Here is a 16,412-nt window from a genome sequence, read left to right on the forward strand (position 1 = left end):
TATTATTAATGTACAATATTCAAACCCCTTAAAATGAGTTGCGATATAATTTATTGTCAGGTAACACCAACATTAACGAAACAAATACAACAAAAATACTCGTGCACTTAGTACGCTCGGTGCAATAAAACCATATGATTGTGGGTTGAATATATTTCACTATTACTGCATAACGCTTGCGCCAAACATATAATAACTATTCACTTGTGGATGTAACAGTAAGGCAAGTATTTTTTTGTACAACGTCCCGAAATAACACAGTAACATTGAAAATCTCTTTGTACGTGTAAAAGTATTGCAAATTACATCGGCCTGATATTAAGCCGTTTGCCTTCATACGGTGTAAACGAATCCATGTAATATATTTGGCTACATAGTAAAAAATTCAGCATAGACGCAATGTGGTAATATACAATGAGAAAAGCACACTTGGTTCCAAATAAGGCATATGGGCGAAGGTAGCAGGTTTTTTATTATTGGCATTTAACCAGTTCACAATGTAGTATTGCAAAGTTGTGATTTACTCGTAAAATGATTACTATAAAAATCAACACTTTTTGGCAGCAATCTCATATGTGAGGAAAACGTTAAAATGTTTCCCATTTAAAACATCAACAAATCCTTGTATGATTATTTTGCAAACTACAGCAGACATTATTATACCGCATATTTCCTCTATGTATGTCTAAAACAATGCTGAATACTGGCAATTCAATTCCTTGTACCATCATTCTTTCTGGCATTTACTTCCCTTATCCTGGCTTCTTCCTTCTTTGTGACAACTTTAAGCAGTGTGTATACGTCATTTTTGAATACTTCCTTAAAAAATGGCTTCGGGTTTCTTCTAGCAATTGTACAGGCTGGGGTTTTTCCCTGCAGAAAAGTATTTTTATTAGGATTTTTCACTGTGACAGATTGCTGGAAACATACAGTTATGTTTAGCATAATTTTTTTGTTAAAATCCACTCACTGGAAAATAGGGTGTTTATAAACATATACACACAAAAAATACAATTTTTTAGACTTAAAGATTAATTTCGAAAAAGTTTTGGCAATGATATGTTATTCAATCAAATGTTAAGAATACAACCCTATTTTCTGGCAGACATTTTATACAAACCATGTTTTCGGGCTCCTCGATATCCCATATCTGTGGCATTTGGCACCCCTCTTTAGTTTTTCGAGTGCACCAAGAATCCTCTAATACAAAGTAATTCACTCCCATCTCCTCCATAGTGTCACGAACCTGCTCCACTGACCTACGACTGTACATCGAATAAACTTTCATCGTCCTAGCTCGAAGACCTGCAGTATAAAGGTCATAAGGTTACAAATTTTAGTAACCAACCATACAGTTGAAGTTTAGCAAGCATGATACTATAAACCAGGGGTCTTCAACCTCTTTAGCGAAATCGCCCCCTTTCAAAGGCACTGGCTCAAAATCGCCCCCCCCCCTATGAAATTGTTATTTTGTACGAAAGTTCTTGCTTTTTGAGCAGATGCGGGCCGTGAAATTCACTCAGCAACACGAAAGTCTCACTTAACAGTTAAAGCCTAATTTGATTTCTACTACAACACGCAGAATCTATTTCAGGCAATTCCAATGCAGCCGAGGAAAATTTGTTACATCATAGTCAAGATAATATTACGATTATGCGCAAACAATCGCCTTCTGTTTTTGAAAATATGGGGCATTATTAGGCAGAGGAGAAACCTATACATTCCATATTAATAACTTACACTAGATTTACCAATTTAAATGTTACAAGTACTTGCAGTTTGAGAAACGCCAGCTGACCCATAGAAAGTGTGAAAGCGAAACCAACTTGAGGGAAATTTCCCTAGCTTAAGCTTGTTACCGTTGTATTTGACAAGTATAGCAGCATGTTCAAGCTGAAGCGCCCCGTGTCCTTGCTGGTGTTTGCAAGATGAATAAAATTTGCTTGTAGTTGTAAGTTAAAGTTAGCTGAGTTCTTGTAAATATTTATCAAATTAATAATGTTGAAATCGCCCCCCAACTCCAAAAATGGTCACCATCGCCCCCTCGATGAACGAAATCGCCTCCGTTGAAGAACCCTGCTATAAACTTTGATGTAGTTTATGTGGATTTTTCTAGCCTGTGCCTTGCCATATGGGAATGCTTGGGAGACCGGCTGATTCGGTATAACGCCTGGCGTACTATGACTTTTATGTAGTTGATTTAAATTTTCGTGTGTCTTAAAGGATAGATGAAAACAACCAGTGAGTTTGTTAAAAGTGCGTACCAGCATCTTCATAATGAGGGTGGTTCACAATTGGACGGAGGCATGACAACTTGATACTTGCCATCGTCGGCATTGCTCCAGCAAACACAACCTCTTTTGGAAGATTCTCATTAATAAAGTTTATAAGCTGGTAAAATATAAACATGTTTAGAAGTGTTTGTTTCATGATAAGCACGCATTTGTCTCATACGGACCTGTTCATGAGGCCAGTTCTCAAACTCTCCTATGATATTCCATTGGCTTATGAGGTTGTTAATACCAGTTGCTGCTGCCATTGCAATAATCACACACAGCATTGCAGCGTGCCGTGGACGAGATCCAATGAAACCAAATAATTGTCTTAAAATAACAAATTTGCCGGTAAGTAAACAAGCATAAAAAACCTGATGGCTAAACTTTACCTGTTGGCTAAAAGTGACGCAGTAATTGCCATCATCGGTGTCATGAACAACTTAAGCCTCATGATTAAAATTGCCATGCACGTGAATGCAATCATCTGGAGGACATTGTATACCAATTCAGCATTAGGCTTGCTTCGATGAGCTTCAATTTCTTCATTATATGTTTTTTCTTCATCCTTTTTCTCTTTGGACTCCTAATAATCATTTACAAAAGTTTACAATGGATTTACTTTTTTTCTTTTATTACCAATTTTACCTGGTACTGTGTGAATTCATACTTCACACATTTGACCAAAAGTGAAGCAGATATCACAAACATACTGGGAATAAGCAGGGTTTTGCAGAGCTTTAAAACTGTTTCCAATTCAAGAAAGTCAAACTCTCTGCAAAAAGAAATATATACCTTTTGTAAAAAACGACACCAGGAGAATTTAGAAATGGGGTTGGGAACCTTTTTAACTGAGTCGGCCAATAAAGTCACATAGTTTAAACTTGTATATATTTACTTGAGAGTCATACAATGTTTTTTTTACTGAAATTATAATTATTGTGTTGTTGTTTTTAATTCAGAAACATTAAACTTAGACTTTCCCTAAATTGATTTTTTTCTTATTGAAGAACATTGTTTACTGAAAAAATAAAAAAAATAAACAGATTTATGAGAGAGGCAGAAGAGTCACAACCGGCTCGAGGTTCATAGGTTTCTGACCCCAAGTTAAGATCTTGTAACAAGAATTTGCAACATCAGTTTAAACCAGTGGTTCTCAATCTTATACGGACTGCGTACCACCTGACAACTTTTTCTATCGCTGCGTACCATCTATCCTAAACCTTGTTTGAATGGATAGACCAAGAAATGGGCCCATTTTCTCGCCCTTATTGGCATATTTAGTAATTTCAAAGAATGTCAATAACATGAGTTTCCCCCAAACCAGGGCTGATCACTTGGGTCAGTTGAGTTGCAATTTTAAATTTGACTTAAATTAGGTATCACAGAAATCTACCTGCGTACCACCTGAAAAGTTCCGCCATACCACTAGTGGTGCGCGTACCACAGCTTGAGAACCACTGGTTTAAAAAAAGTACATGATTCATACATGTAGATTTGATTCACTTACTTTGCACATGTGTACAACATTGTGTGGAAATTATTGAAATCTGTAAACTTTGATTTGAAAATTTCCCAAATATGAGCATCATCTGCAATGGCCAATATTGATGAAATTACTTTTTTGACTCCAAATGTCCCAATGAGCCAGATTGTACCCTGCAAAAATAAACACACAAACTTGTCATAACAAGCCAGGTTTGTGTACAGGATCCAAAGTTGTTTCTATTTCATGCTATTACAGACAAATCAGGTTATGTGCTATTTGGAAAATCCCAATTGACTTGAGTTTGCATAATTTGTGTTTGTTGAATAGATAAATAATAAAAAAGAATATTAACATGGTTATTTAGAATAGCGAATTGGAGTAGCAATTAACTGGGTTCAAATACAAAGTTACCAGCTTTATTGTCAAAGCTGACAGCAAACAGTATTAAGCTGCATCTCGGGAAGCTTTAATGAAGTGATACACACAGGAAATCATTTGAAGAACAAACAATTAATGTATATGAACAATTTGTTGACAATGCTGGCATGGCAACTAATTCATGTCTACATACCTTCACCAAACAACGCCCAATAAGATTTTTAATGTTAGACTCAATAGATTTTTCCATTTTTACAATGAGGATGATCGAAAGTAGACTTGATGCATAAAATGAGGTAAGAAGCATCTCGTTTCCAAATTGAAACACAAAATTTGCAAGCAGAGCAATAAGTTGAGCATGGAGCACAATGTTGATCTGGAAAATAAATTTTAGTTGTATTCCCCTTACAAACTTACAACAAATCGAAAACTTACCTTCCAAGATCCAATAAACTCAAGCATGTAAAGTGCAAATACAGCAGCAGTTTGGGTGAGAAGGGCAAATTGTGCAAATTGCCATGGTAACATGAAAAAGAAAGCAGCCACACAAATCGCTGACATGTGTCTACAAAAACATTGGCAAATAAAAATAGTGGTACATGTTACAGGATATATAAGCTATTGCTGACAGCATAATATCAAGTTAAGAGCTGTATAAACATGATACAGGATAATCAAAAAACAACCAAATATTTACCCCAAATAGTTTGGTTTCTGCATTTTTAGCATGTTGGTCACAAGCAAAAGTTCAAGTATTAGAAATGGAAAGGAATAACTTTCTCGGAGGGGTGGCGTCCACATTACACGAGTTGCCTCGCTGTGGTTGAAAAAGTAGAATGCAACACAGATGATACCTGCAAAGTATTTAATCAGTCAAATGCTAAAACAACTTAACTGGAATATATGTTTTACTTTGTGAACTCTTTTGCATGTTTAAATTTGTGTTATATTTAAATCACTAGCTCAAAAATCTTTGGTCCTTTATTATTGTTGTGTGTTCAAATATGATAAAGATTAAAGCTTGAAATTACCTCCCCAAAGACTGTTTCCAGATAAATACCAGCCATATATAAAGACAAGAGACATCATCAAACTGTTCAAGGCATATATGCAAGTTACATAGAAATAATGTGGATCCCCAATTCCTTCACAACTGTTTATAGGTGGGAGGTCACCTCGATTTATCTGCAAATACAAGAGTAAAGTTATAGGTGACTGGCAACATTGGATCAGCAAAAACAAAATATACCTTCCAACAAGTCATTGTTTTTATTTTGCTTGCTTTTGTAAAAGAGTCAAACATTCGATATGTCAAACCAATAACGAGTTCTGGGTACAAGTTGAATCTCTTCAGAACATTTATTGTAGTTGGATATTCAGTGATGTTGTCATAAACAATTTGAGAAAATCCATTGAAAGCTGTTGGAGCTATAATGAAAGTTGGTAAATGAAAGGCACTATTATTCAATGCAAAGTAGAAGTTTTACAAACCTTCAATCATTGTTTTGTAGTACGAATAGTAAAGCCCCATTTCTGTTCTAAAAGTAAGATCTCGTTCCAATGTTGAAAGATGTGAAAAGTGCCTGTCATTTTCGAACATGGTCCATATATGAAGTCCATGCAGCCATCCTGCAACACCAGCAAGCAACAGAGCAACAATAACCCAGTTGTTGAGGAAGGATGTTTTCACTGGAAGAACTGATGTGGATTCTTTTTTAGCTCCTTTCTTTGCCGACGATTTCTTTCCATTTGCATCACCACCACTGTTGCTAGCATTCACAGGTTTGTTAACCTGTCTTCTTGCCATGTTCAGTTGGGAGTTTGGACTAAAACCTAAAACAGATGAAAATAACATGAAAAAGCAAATAAACCCAAGGCATTTCTTCTGCTAATACGATTTTTGACATGAGTTTTATTTTATATTTTAACACCTGAGAACTGACTGGTTAAAGCCCGGCTTTCTTTGAATCCAAAAATTTGTCAATATCAAACAGAACTCTGCTTCAAAAACCGAATTAAGGTAAATAGGTAATAAGCTTTTACGTTTCTTGCATTGAGTAGCACAAAACAAGAAAAATTTTTTAAAAACTAACAGCAACAAACCTGAAAAAATTTCCCAAATACTTTCTGTGGTCGAAAAGTAAACTCCACTCCCCCAAATCCTATAGATGAAGTCAAACAGTTTGATGATGTGGCGCACGAAGTAAATGCAGAGTGTAAAAAAAGGTTTTATAAATAAACGAGACGTTAAAGTTTGATTTAATACCTATTGTCCGATATATCGGCGCAAATTTTAACGGCTGATTTAGAAAGCACGTTGGTAATGTTTTGATATTGCCCTGGGGGCGAATTCAATTCACAATAGAAACAACAAGCCGCCTGGCATGACGCAGAAACGCCCTTCACAGCTTCTTTCGGATTCAGTTTATTTTAACATATCATTTTGCAAAATATATCAATATCATTCAAATTTGCACAATATTTACATGTTTCTGCTGAAGGTTTGAACTTGATAAAAAAAATACCTAATATGCACATACACGGTGAAGCTGTTTAGTTTTCAAGTTTCAACTTACTGAGAAATCCAACCTACATTTTTATTTCGTATATTTCAGTGTTTTACAGTATTTTCCCGAAAAAGTCTGTTATTTTCAAAGTACCTACTTTTCGTTGAAAACGTTTGCGTTCTTTGGGGGTTTCCCTGTAGAACTTGTTGTTTTTGTGATATTGTCAAGAAAACTCAATAATACTCAGGATTACTCACTCAGTAACTCAACAAACGCCAAATGAAATAAGCCAATATGTTTTTGACTTACGATATACGAGCCACATAAATCATCTAGTATTATTTTGGTTCATAACCAGCTGTCATGAAGTACATTTATGTAGTTTTTGCTCATAAAAAAGCTGAACAAAATAAGTTTATATAAAAATATAAATAACCACCCAATTTGTTTCTGGCTTGTATGTCATGCACATGGGATAAACTAACCTATTTTATGCTAAAGCGGACCACAGAGAAGGCCCTATTCCAATAGTGTTACAAACATGTATAATGTTTTTTTGTGAAAACCGCCAGTAGTTTCTGTAAAAGTTAATACCAGAAAAGCATCAATTACACCAGCATACTACAAACTCTTTCTCAGGAATAAATGAGTGAATGAGACATAATAGAGTTAACTTTGTAAACACAAAGTGGTTGTCGGTTGCACTAGCCAATCTTGGCCCAGTCTGCAGAACATGGCAGTTCCCGACGAGATCTCGCGCGTGCAGGACCAACATGTCCCGTGTGCGCGCGTTCACGACCCGTAAGTTCACGTGCAAGGCCAAGTTCAATAGGCGCAAAGCAAGTAAAAGAGGTCAAAACAGTACAATTAAATGCCTTTCGTGCGAAATTTCCACGTGCAACCCCCCAAAATTGGCGTGCAAAAATTTTTTTTCAAAAAATAATCGAGCGTGCAGCTGCCACACTCTGCAGACTGGATCTTGGCTAATTGGACTAGGATTGGTGTTGCGGGTGTATACAACCCTTATAAGGGTTACTAAGATTGAAAAGACTTACTGTGACTACAATAACTAAAATAACTCTTATAGAAACATCAAAATCATAGTTAAAGTATCTCAGACTGGTTTACGCTTATATGTACCATGTAATTTGTTGGTGGCTTAAAGTAGTTTGAAATATTGCAATGCTACCACGAACCAGCAAAACAAGCACAGATGGCAGTGACCAGTCAGTAAGCAGAAGTAGCACACACAGCAAGGTAATATTTCAATCTGTTTGTGTAATACAACAATTTATGTTTACACCTTTCTTCAATATTACCCCTTTTTTGCCGGTGGTACTAAATACCACATGATAGCACATGTTGCCGCATGTGACCACATGGTATACCACACGTTATCACATGACAGGAATTTGTAAAGGACTTGAATATGCTTTTACGAAAATATAATTTTGCGGACTTTTGAAAGCGCTAACGGTTAGAGCTATTTGGGTTGGGTGAGGGTTTGTAAATAAAATTACACTAGAATCTGGTTTATTTTACCCTTGTTGAGGCTTGTATTTCTATATTTCACATACAATGCAGTATTTTAAGCAGAATAACATGTGGTCACATGCAGTATTTAGTACCACCCCTCTTTGCTGCAATTTTTAGACACAAACCTGTATGTTTTTAACTATAAATTGAAAATAGAAGAGTAAAGCCCTAAAATGTATTCAGTTGTCTGTTTGTTTGTGTTTTTGACTTGGTGATTGTTTTAATTGAATTTCTTACCTATATTTCACTCATCAAGCACAATAACCTCAACTTAACATGACAAAGGAGCAAAATTAGTAAATCTGAACAGGCTGTGCTTTATTCCACTGTCTAAACATCATTACTGAAAAAATAAACTTTTGGGAATAGTCCAATAATGGGTGGTACTAAATACTGCATGTGACCGCATGCAACCGCATGTTATTCCGCTTAAAATACTGCATGTTATGTAAACTGTGAGAATACAAACGCCTACAACATGGTGTACCATGCAGTCACATTAGGTAACATGCGGTATTTAGTACTACCGGCCAAGAATCATACAATCTTGCTTCACACAGTCATTGGACTCAAGTGAAGAACTTTCCCAATCACACTCCAGCTCACTATCAAGTCCCGGAATTGAAGCAAGACAAAGCACCACTGGAAGTGTATCATCAGCCAGAAGTTCTGGTAAACAATAACTTGATGTAAAACCAGATCAAAATAAATCACAGTACGCCAGGCCCATTGAAGGCGCTATACCGAATCAGCCGGTCACCAAGCATTCACCACTATATGGCAAGGTGTAGGCTAGAAAAATCTAGCCTTCAATGGGCCTGGCGTACTGTGATTTATATATGAGTGTGCCGTGATCGCTGGTCTGCATAGACGCTTCAGGGCTGATCCCAGTTATGAATTTATGTTCATCTTAACAGATCAAAATAAATAACAGAAATGTGTTTCAGTGACAGACTCCCCTGGATTCCACCAACTTACATCATTGGAGTTTTCATTGAAAACAATTGGAAAACTAGTTGACCTTGAAGGGCTTGCAGAAGGACCATTAGAGGTTATAAATGCCATTGATTGTGCACAGGTATGTTTTTATAGATTTAGTATTGTGTGCTGAGTACGACCTAGTAAAAACATTTTAGCAAGAAGAGGAGCTTCCATTTCTGCCAACTGCTGGGGAAGTTTGTCTTTCCATTTCAGTGAATGGAATTAAAATATGTTCTGGAGTACAACGGGTAAAAAAAAAATAGTTTTATACCTTTACCGATGGAAATACTATATTTTGATGTAGGGTGTGATTGAACGAATTCCTTTGTATATGGTTGAAAGGCTAGTAACATATGAAGAAGGAATCGCTGGGAATACTATTCTTGCTATCAAAACTGTTTTACACAAATCTGGAATGGATGATGACTACATTATCTACGTGTTTCAATGTCCAAGCAAGGTCAGACTGTTGCTTTACTTGCCACTTATCAGAGACATAATTTAACTGCTCTGTTTAGGAAGTTGGTCAGCGAATTTCCAATGTATTCAGTCACATTCTCTCTGATGTAATATCTTTTCCTGTCTGAAGGAATGATGCAACTCTTTGTAATATTGCTGAAGTTCAAGACAAGGGGTGGCACAGAATTTAAAACTTTTCCATGGACAAACTATTTTTCTGGGAATGCCAAAATCAAATTTCTAGGCTACCATTTTACGAAAACATGTGTTTGTGGCCAATGATACATTTGTGAGATAGCTGTCTGGCAAACTATGTTGAGTTTCACAGATTGGGTTTTTGTCACATGCAGTTTTCATTAATAAACAGTGCTGTCCTGATTATCCAATCCAAAAAATTTAAAAAACTTACTAGATAAACGAAAGGGATAACTGATTAAAAGGGTTTTTGAATTTATACACAAAACCACACTGTTTGTTAGAATACGTAAGGAATCTAGTAATTGTATGATTCAGTTTTTACTACATCATGACTTTATAAAACTGCTCATAAGTCATCTGGATAATTTATCTTGGTGTAATAAGTTCTGGATAATTAAGAAAGTGCTGTATTTTCATTTCAATGAGTTGTTGGTTGATCATGCTGGTGCACAGATTCCAAAATGATTTGTTCCAAACAGTGTTGTTGCCATCAATATTACACAAAAATTATTTACAATAAAAAATGTAGAAACTTTTATTAAATTGAATTTGTGATAAGAAAGGCTCGGCGTACGTGACATTTGTGGTTAAGTAAAAGAAAAGACTGCAATAATAGGTGACAAGAGGTTTATGGACAAAATGTACATATACTATCCACAGAAATGTGTGTCGGCGAGACCTGCAAAAAGCTTAGCTGGGATTACACAAAAGTAAATAACCAAATGCATCAAAAGTTACATGAAAATTCCACAAAATATTGAGGAAATAATAAAACAAATTGAAGAGTTCAGGGACACCAGCTAAAACAATGATTGAAACATGCAGATTTGTGAAACATGTGCTGCATTATCACAGCCAAAAACACATTTGCAACATTATTGAAATCCAAAAAAGATATTTGGGGCATATGTGTTTTTATGTGACATGTTTGTGTGCTTATATAGTGTCAATAAGTCTTATGCCAACAAATTAAAGTACTTGCTACAATTTAATAAACAACCTATAAAAATTTCCAGATAGGTAGGAATCCATAGCAGCAGCGAGTGCACAGCTTGTTTTGTCTTTCAGGGGATTTGCAACAAATATTGAGACACATACAGTGACGATTTCCAAAGTACCGCAACTTGTCAGCCTGAGTTTGAGTGGAACTTAAACAGGAAACTGCCTCTGTCCAAATAATTACAAATGAGTAACAACTCCAACTGCAACATGTTTGTGACGTTTTTTCTTGCGGTGCTCAGGTTTTGGTTGTGATGTCACACTTGCAGGTATGACATCATCATACTGTGCTGGCTCAGGGACAATGGTGGTTTGTTTGTCATGGAGAAGCTGCAGTAATTTCAATTATTTAGTAAAAGCTTAAAGATAAGAAACTAGAAGGGTGGCTTAGCACATTTTGTTGTTGCATTTACACCATAACCTATTTTAAAACATTAATATATTTCCTATGCTTATTTTGTATTGGGTCCCATATTAGCCATCTTCTTTTATAACCTTAGTCCAGTGGTTCCCAACCTTTCGTGGACCATAGCCCCTCTAAAGCAACTTTTTGGCCTTGTGGCCCTTCAGTCTTACTTCTTACGAAATTCAGTCTTACTTCATCAGATTGTTGTCCACTCAGTTCTGTTTTTTTAGATTTCCTTTTTTTCTTGGTGTCTTTGTCGGATGTCAAACTTTTCTCTTTCACTTTTTTCTTGGTTTTCTGTAAAACTTGATTTTTGCTGCAAGGTATTTTATTTTAAACAAAATGTCACATTTACCTTTAGTTTAGTCTCATTAGGTTTTGCATCTTCTGTTTCAACACTTTCTTCTACTGCAATCGATGGATAAGGGGCTCCAAATTCTGTTGCCGATGGGGATTTCCCTGTTTTAACATTACAATTTTATGGTGGAACAGAGTTTAAATTCATATTTTTGGACCCAATTAGAATTCAATACCGTTTCAGTGCAATTTGATATTAAAATATTCAAAATATATTTGTCTACAACCTAAAACAAAATGTTTTTTTTATTGTGAACATAGTGTGCTAAACATTATTTATTAACAACACATCACTGCTTTGTTAAACCAACTTATGAAATTGTATTGGCAGGTAAATTATAAACTCTTTAAAAGATAGATATTTTTAAAAACATAAACAAGTACGTAAGTGCTACAACCTCGAGACTTCCTTTTAAAAATAGTTTGCCGTTCCACATTCACATTTCGTCGCGGGGAGAGCAGGTTTGGGTCATAAGGTTCGGAGTTTTCACCTGATCTCAACAAAGGTGAATCCCCTTCTTCATTGCCTATCATGATGTCGTTGTCATGACAACTTTGTGATGACGAAGGCTGGTCAGTCTGGAAAAAAAATTGATGTAAAAAAGGTTTTCGGCAAATTACTTCATATTAATCTTTGTTTTGTGGATTTTTACAACATTTATAAATATGTTTTGTGGTGAAACTAAACATTACACATGCAAGCATTCCTCACTTGTTCATGCTTAAGAGTTGAAGAGTCAATATCTCCCAGTTGAAACTGTTCGACTCCGCTCATGACCGCCTCCAATTCATCACTGTGAGAATGAACAGAAGCTGCAGATGTTTGGTCAGAACCACTCGACATTTCTAAATTTCAACAAGTTCTTATTAGATTCTTAGATTAACCAGCACGCCAGTATATTTGCATAAAACTTGACGTTTCGACAACAACTTGTGTCATTCTCAAATGAGTCAATGTAAAACTAATTAGATGTTTTTGAAAAAACATATTTGAACTAAACCAGTGGTTCTCAACCTTTTTTCTTCCGTGGCCCACTTTCATTGCACAAAAATTCTGTGGCCCAGTAAATTTTTATGAAAGAAAGAAACAACTATAAAGTAGGTTCAGAACAAAAAAAACTGCAGGACATATTTCAAACAGATAATAAGTTCAAAATAAGTTAATGCAAAACAATCATAAAACAGCACTTTCCCTTTTTTAATCAAGAACTTTTAGTTATGACCGAATAATTGGACAATTGATATGCTGCTATTATCTGGCTTTATTGTAATCACAAAGTAGTTTATTACATCATAAACATACGGGGTTGCAGAAACTCAAAGTAACTTTATACCGTAAATAGAATAATTCAAATCAATTTACATTCCTTCTCAGTTCCTCCCCAAGCCCATTATTCTTGTAAAATTGAGTGTAGAGACACAAATGAAAATTCTTAAAAAAGCTTCCTATTTGATTGGTCTGTGGCCCAATCAAAATGCTTCCATGGCCCACCAGTGGGCCATGGCCCACTGGTTGAGAACCGCTGAATTAAACAAACTTCAATAACAGAAAAAAATATTGGGTTTTAATAGTTCAAATAAAATGCAGTTTAGGTTTGCATGCATACCAGTCATATGTTCTAGGGGCATTGGATTAGAATGAGCACTACTTTCTTCAGTTTCCGATGTTGTCCTCGAATCTGGGTGTCGGCCCCACCACCTAAAATTTAAATTTCGACATCAACTGTGTCAGGAACTCTACAGATTACAAACTGTATTTGTACAAAACTACATAATACTTGTTTGCTAAGCCTGTTTTGTTATTCTTATTTTGCTAAACTTATTTTGTTATACATACTGTTTTGTGTCATCTTCGATTGTAGTGACATTATGTTCCAACAGAAATTGTTCAAAGTAGGCTCGATCACAAGAGTCTGGTATGAAATGTCGCATTCCTGTGAAGTTATTGCGACAATTATTATTCGTAACCATGGATGCAAAAGACAATTGTTACCTAGCAACAAAGATTTCCTATGTTCCTGATAGATTTGCATGAGATGTTCACAAAATTGTTCAATAGGTAGCCCCCTTGTGCGGAAGTGGTGAAGATCTTGGGCAAAACGGGAAAGTTCTTCTGAGGTAAGACGCTCTTTCAACTAAATGTTAATTACCACATGATTATTGCTTTACAATGACATTATAGTTTACACTGATAGACCAATAGGTCAAATCGCCACAGCAACAAGCTTATCAACATAGAAACAAAATTATAGAGCTTTATTCCGACGTTTTGACATCCTATACAGGCCTTGATGAAGGCGACCTGTGTAGACTGTTGGAATAAAAATACATTTGTCGAAGCAATAGCTTACGTATAGAAAAAATTGCTCAACACCAAAACAACAACTTGTATCCTGCCATACTTGCAAATATAAAATTATTCAAATACCACGGCGATATATTCTTTAAGTTGAAGTTGGTGGGTTGAAGTATGAGAGTAAGATCCGCTGCTGCTCTCGGATCTTCGGTTCTTCCTTCTTCTGCTGCTTCCTGATGGAGACGACGGAGTTGAAGCGGATGAGATGGGTGAAGAAAATCCAATACCACTGTTGCTATGGTTATGGGAGCGATGCCTAAAAAAATCCAAACCATTCTCACATCAGTGTTTGTTTTTAGTTCAGTTTTTTCGTCTCACTTTGTTTTGTTGTGTTTTTACTTTTATTCCTTATATTGATGTTTTATCTTGTGGTTTTTATAGGAACTGATGATGCCATTAGGCGAAATATATATATTCCAAGATTATCAGCAGATTTTGTTACTTGGAAAATACTTTCCACTCTAAGTTTCTCACATCAAGTTCAGTGTTTGACTACCACCGAAACCAAGTGACTTGCTAACATTTTTTTCCTTACATAGATGAAGGTGCAGAAGATGGGGAGGAAATTTTGGAATTTTCACCCTCATTAATAATTGCTGTGTCGTCTACAGGAGAAGTTCGGTGACTTGAATAGAGTTCATGGGATAATGTTGAACCATTGGCAGAAACACTGCAAATACAGACTTGAAAGTATAACTATGCTTAAACTTGACCATGTATAAAACCACAAATTGTTTTTTAAACACTAAACATAAACCGGTTCATAATTGGCACTAGTGTTCACAGCAAAACACTAACAATGGCCAAAATGTTCCACGAAAGCATTTAATAACCATATCGAAAACCAACCCAGTAACAGGCACCACTGTGCTAAGTTTGATGGTGTTTCGTTTGTCCACTGAGTCATCTGCAGACAATAATACAACATAAAAGAACAAATTACAACAATTTTCAGGGAAGGTATTTTGGCAAACCTGTGCTGTACGAGTGGTGCTTAGGAGTTGACGCTCCATCCTGGATTGACTTGTCAAAAAATTCCATTGTAGATTGTGTGTAGACAAGTTGAAAGAGTTGATGAGTGAGGCTGCATAACTCTTCAGCGCCCTCCTGTGGTTTGATGGAACACAGTAACAATTGTTGAAAACTTTTTTTAAAATTTATATGCAAAGTTTTAAAAACAAATTTCAATTTTTTGACTGGGACTACTTACCCTAGACTCACAGCTGAAAAATGAGATGTTACACATGTCGCTGTTGATTTTTGAACCTGCAACATTTTATAAATATACATTATTTTATATTTTTTATAAATATACTACACATTTTATAAATATACTTTACATTTTATAAATAGACCAGCTAGCCTACCAAATTTTATGAAGAGAATAACTTCACGACCATCTTGAATGAAACCAGTAGATGCAATTTTGTGAGTTGGTATTCGGTGAATCAATTCTTCGCCTGCAAAGTTTCATAAAGTTTTAATTTGAACAAACCTTTATAGATTTACTTCCATCTCACCATCACGGCAGGAAATTTTAATGTCATGGACAGAAAAACTCATAATTACATCATTCTTGTAGGACAGCAACCTCGGTAATTGGTTTACTTTCTGCAGAAACAACAAAACAGGGTTAACATGCCGATACTAATAGAAAAGCATTAGTTTAGTATTTTTTATCCCTGTACTAACATAAAAAGTTCACCTACTCGTTTTTCATCAACAATTGAAAGCAATGAACATCGATCGTTGGTGTCGAAATCCATGCAAACATCATCAATTGTTCCCATGTACTACAAAACAAAGTAGTGAAGAAAATTCAAAAGACTATTTCACCAGTTCACCCGTTTCTACCTTTGTTTCTTTTTCTACAAAGTCTTTAACTAGAACATCAGGATCAACTTTGTATTGAGGTCCAGAGCATGGTACAGATCGCAAAGGCCTGCGTTCTGGGGGAGGGTTAGAAATGAGAGGCGATGGGCGTTGAGGTGCAGGTGACCAAAACATTCGACGAATAAAGCTCTGAAAACAAATAAATTTAAATACAAAGCATAACAGAAATTACAAATTTAACTAACTCGTTTATTCCTTGACCCATCATCATCCATCTCACAATATTTAGTCAAAACCACCATTTCAAATTCACACACATTGTAACTGTTTGTTACATAATGAGGTGCAGCTCACAAAATTCATCACCTATAATTTGCTAGTTGTCTGAAACAATCACAGCATCTGTAGTTAACAACTTTAAAACAATCATTATAGCACAAATTTGGGGTCTGGTGTACTTTCTTGACCAAACGCCATCCCCGACCCAATTTTGTTGTATTCTCAACCTCACGCATTTTTTTCACCATCTGCTAGTTTCAGGTTTTATGAACCACATAATAACCAATTTAAGTCTTCATGCATATCTAAGTCAGCCCTAATGCATCATACACTTACATATTATTGAACTTTAAACATAAAT

The 16,412-nt window shown here is 35.7% G+C and overlaps 3 protein-coding genes across 5 annotated transcripts; 1 reads left to right on the forward strand and 2 right to left on the reverse strand.

The window, feature by feature from the left end:
• Window positions 1-34: 34 nt before the first annotated feature.
• On the reverse strand, window positions 35-6,486 carry LOC145230630 (protein C-mannosyl-transferase DPY19L1-like). The gene is made up of 14 exons (XM_080096100.1): window positions 6,244-6,486; window positions 5,632-5,973; window positions 5,390-5,568; window positions 5,172-5,325; window positions 4,838-4,994; window positions 4,576-4,705; window positions 4,334-4,516; window positions 3,784-3,932; window positions 2,922-3,048; window positions 2,666-2,859; window positions 2,459-2,603; window positions 2,265-2,391; window positions 1,121-1,305; window positions 35-873 (listed from the first exon to the last, which is right to left on the reverse strand). The coding sequence occupies exons 2-14, from the start codon at window positions 5,945-5,947 to the stop codon at window positions 712-714; spliced, it is 2,208 nt and encodes a 735-aa protein (XP_079952226.1). The 5' UTR covers window positions 5,948-5,973; window positions 6,244-6,486; the 3' UTR covers window positions 35-711.
• A 741-nt stretch (window positions 6,487-7,227) lies between these two features.
• Window positions 7,228-9,905, forward strand: LOC145230634 (integrin beta-1-binding protein 1-like). 2 transcript variants are annotated; one of them, XM_080096104.1, is made up of 6 exons: window positions 7,230-7,904; window positions 8,744-8,855; window positions 9,131-9,261; window positions 9,320-9,412; window positions 9,469-9,624; window positions 9,683-9,905. In XM_080096104.1, exons 1-6 carry the CDS (start codon window positions 7,830-7,832, stop codon window positions 9,749-9,751), a joined length of 636 nt encoding a protein of 211 aa, XP_079952230.1. In that variant the 5' UTR covers window positions 7,230-7,829; the 3' UTR covers window positions 9,752-9,905. The 2 variants fall into 2 exon arrangements, with proteins under 2 accessions (XP_079952231.1, XP_079952230.1); XM_080096105.1 differs by lacking the exon at window positions 9,320-9,412 and having other exon boundaries at window positions 7,228-7,904.
• A 435-nt stretch (window positions 9,906-10,340) lies between these two features.
• LOC145230631 (cerebral cavernous malformations protein 2 homolog) lies at window positions 10,341-16,187 on the reverse strand. Of its 2 annotated transcripts, none has more exons than XM_080096101.1 (18): window positions 16,018-16,187; window positions 15,794-15,961; window positions 15,649-15,732; window positions 15,460-15,550; window positions 15,307-15,399; window positions 15,150-15,205; window positions 14,914-15,046; window positions 14,789-14,846; window positions 14,475-14,609; window positions 14,012-14,195; window positions 13,577-13,718; window positions 13,421-13,517; window positions 13,191-13,282; window positions 12,296-12,429; window positions 11,982-12,162; window positions 11,582-11,685; window positions 11,419-11,523; window positions 10,341-11,150 (listed from the first exon to the last, which is right to left on the reverse strand). In XM_080096101.1, the coding sequence occupies exons 1-18, from the start codon at window positions 16,072-16,074 to the stop codon at window positions 11,001-11,003; spliced, it is 2,064 nt and encodes a 687-aa protein (XP_079952227.1). In that variant the 5' UTR covers window positions 16,075-16,187; the 3' UTR covers window positions 10,341-11,000. The 2 variants fall into 2 exon arrangements, with proteins under 2 accessions (XP_079952227.1, XP_079952228.1); XM_080096102.1 differs by having other exon boundaries at window positions 11,083-11,150; window positions 11,397-11,523.
• Window positions 16,188-16,412: the final 225 nt, after the last annotated feature.

The sequence above is a fragment of the Phallusia mammillata genome, chromosome 5 (assembly GCF_965637545.1).
Source record: "Phallusia mammillata chromosome 5, kaPhaMamm4.hap1.1, whole genome shotgun sequence".
In the NCBI taxonomy this organism is placed as follows: Eukaryota; Metazoa; Chordata; class Ascidiacea; order Phlebobranchia; family Ascidiidae; genus Phallusia; species Phallusia mammillata.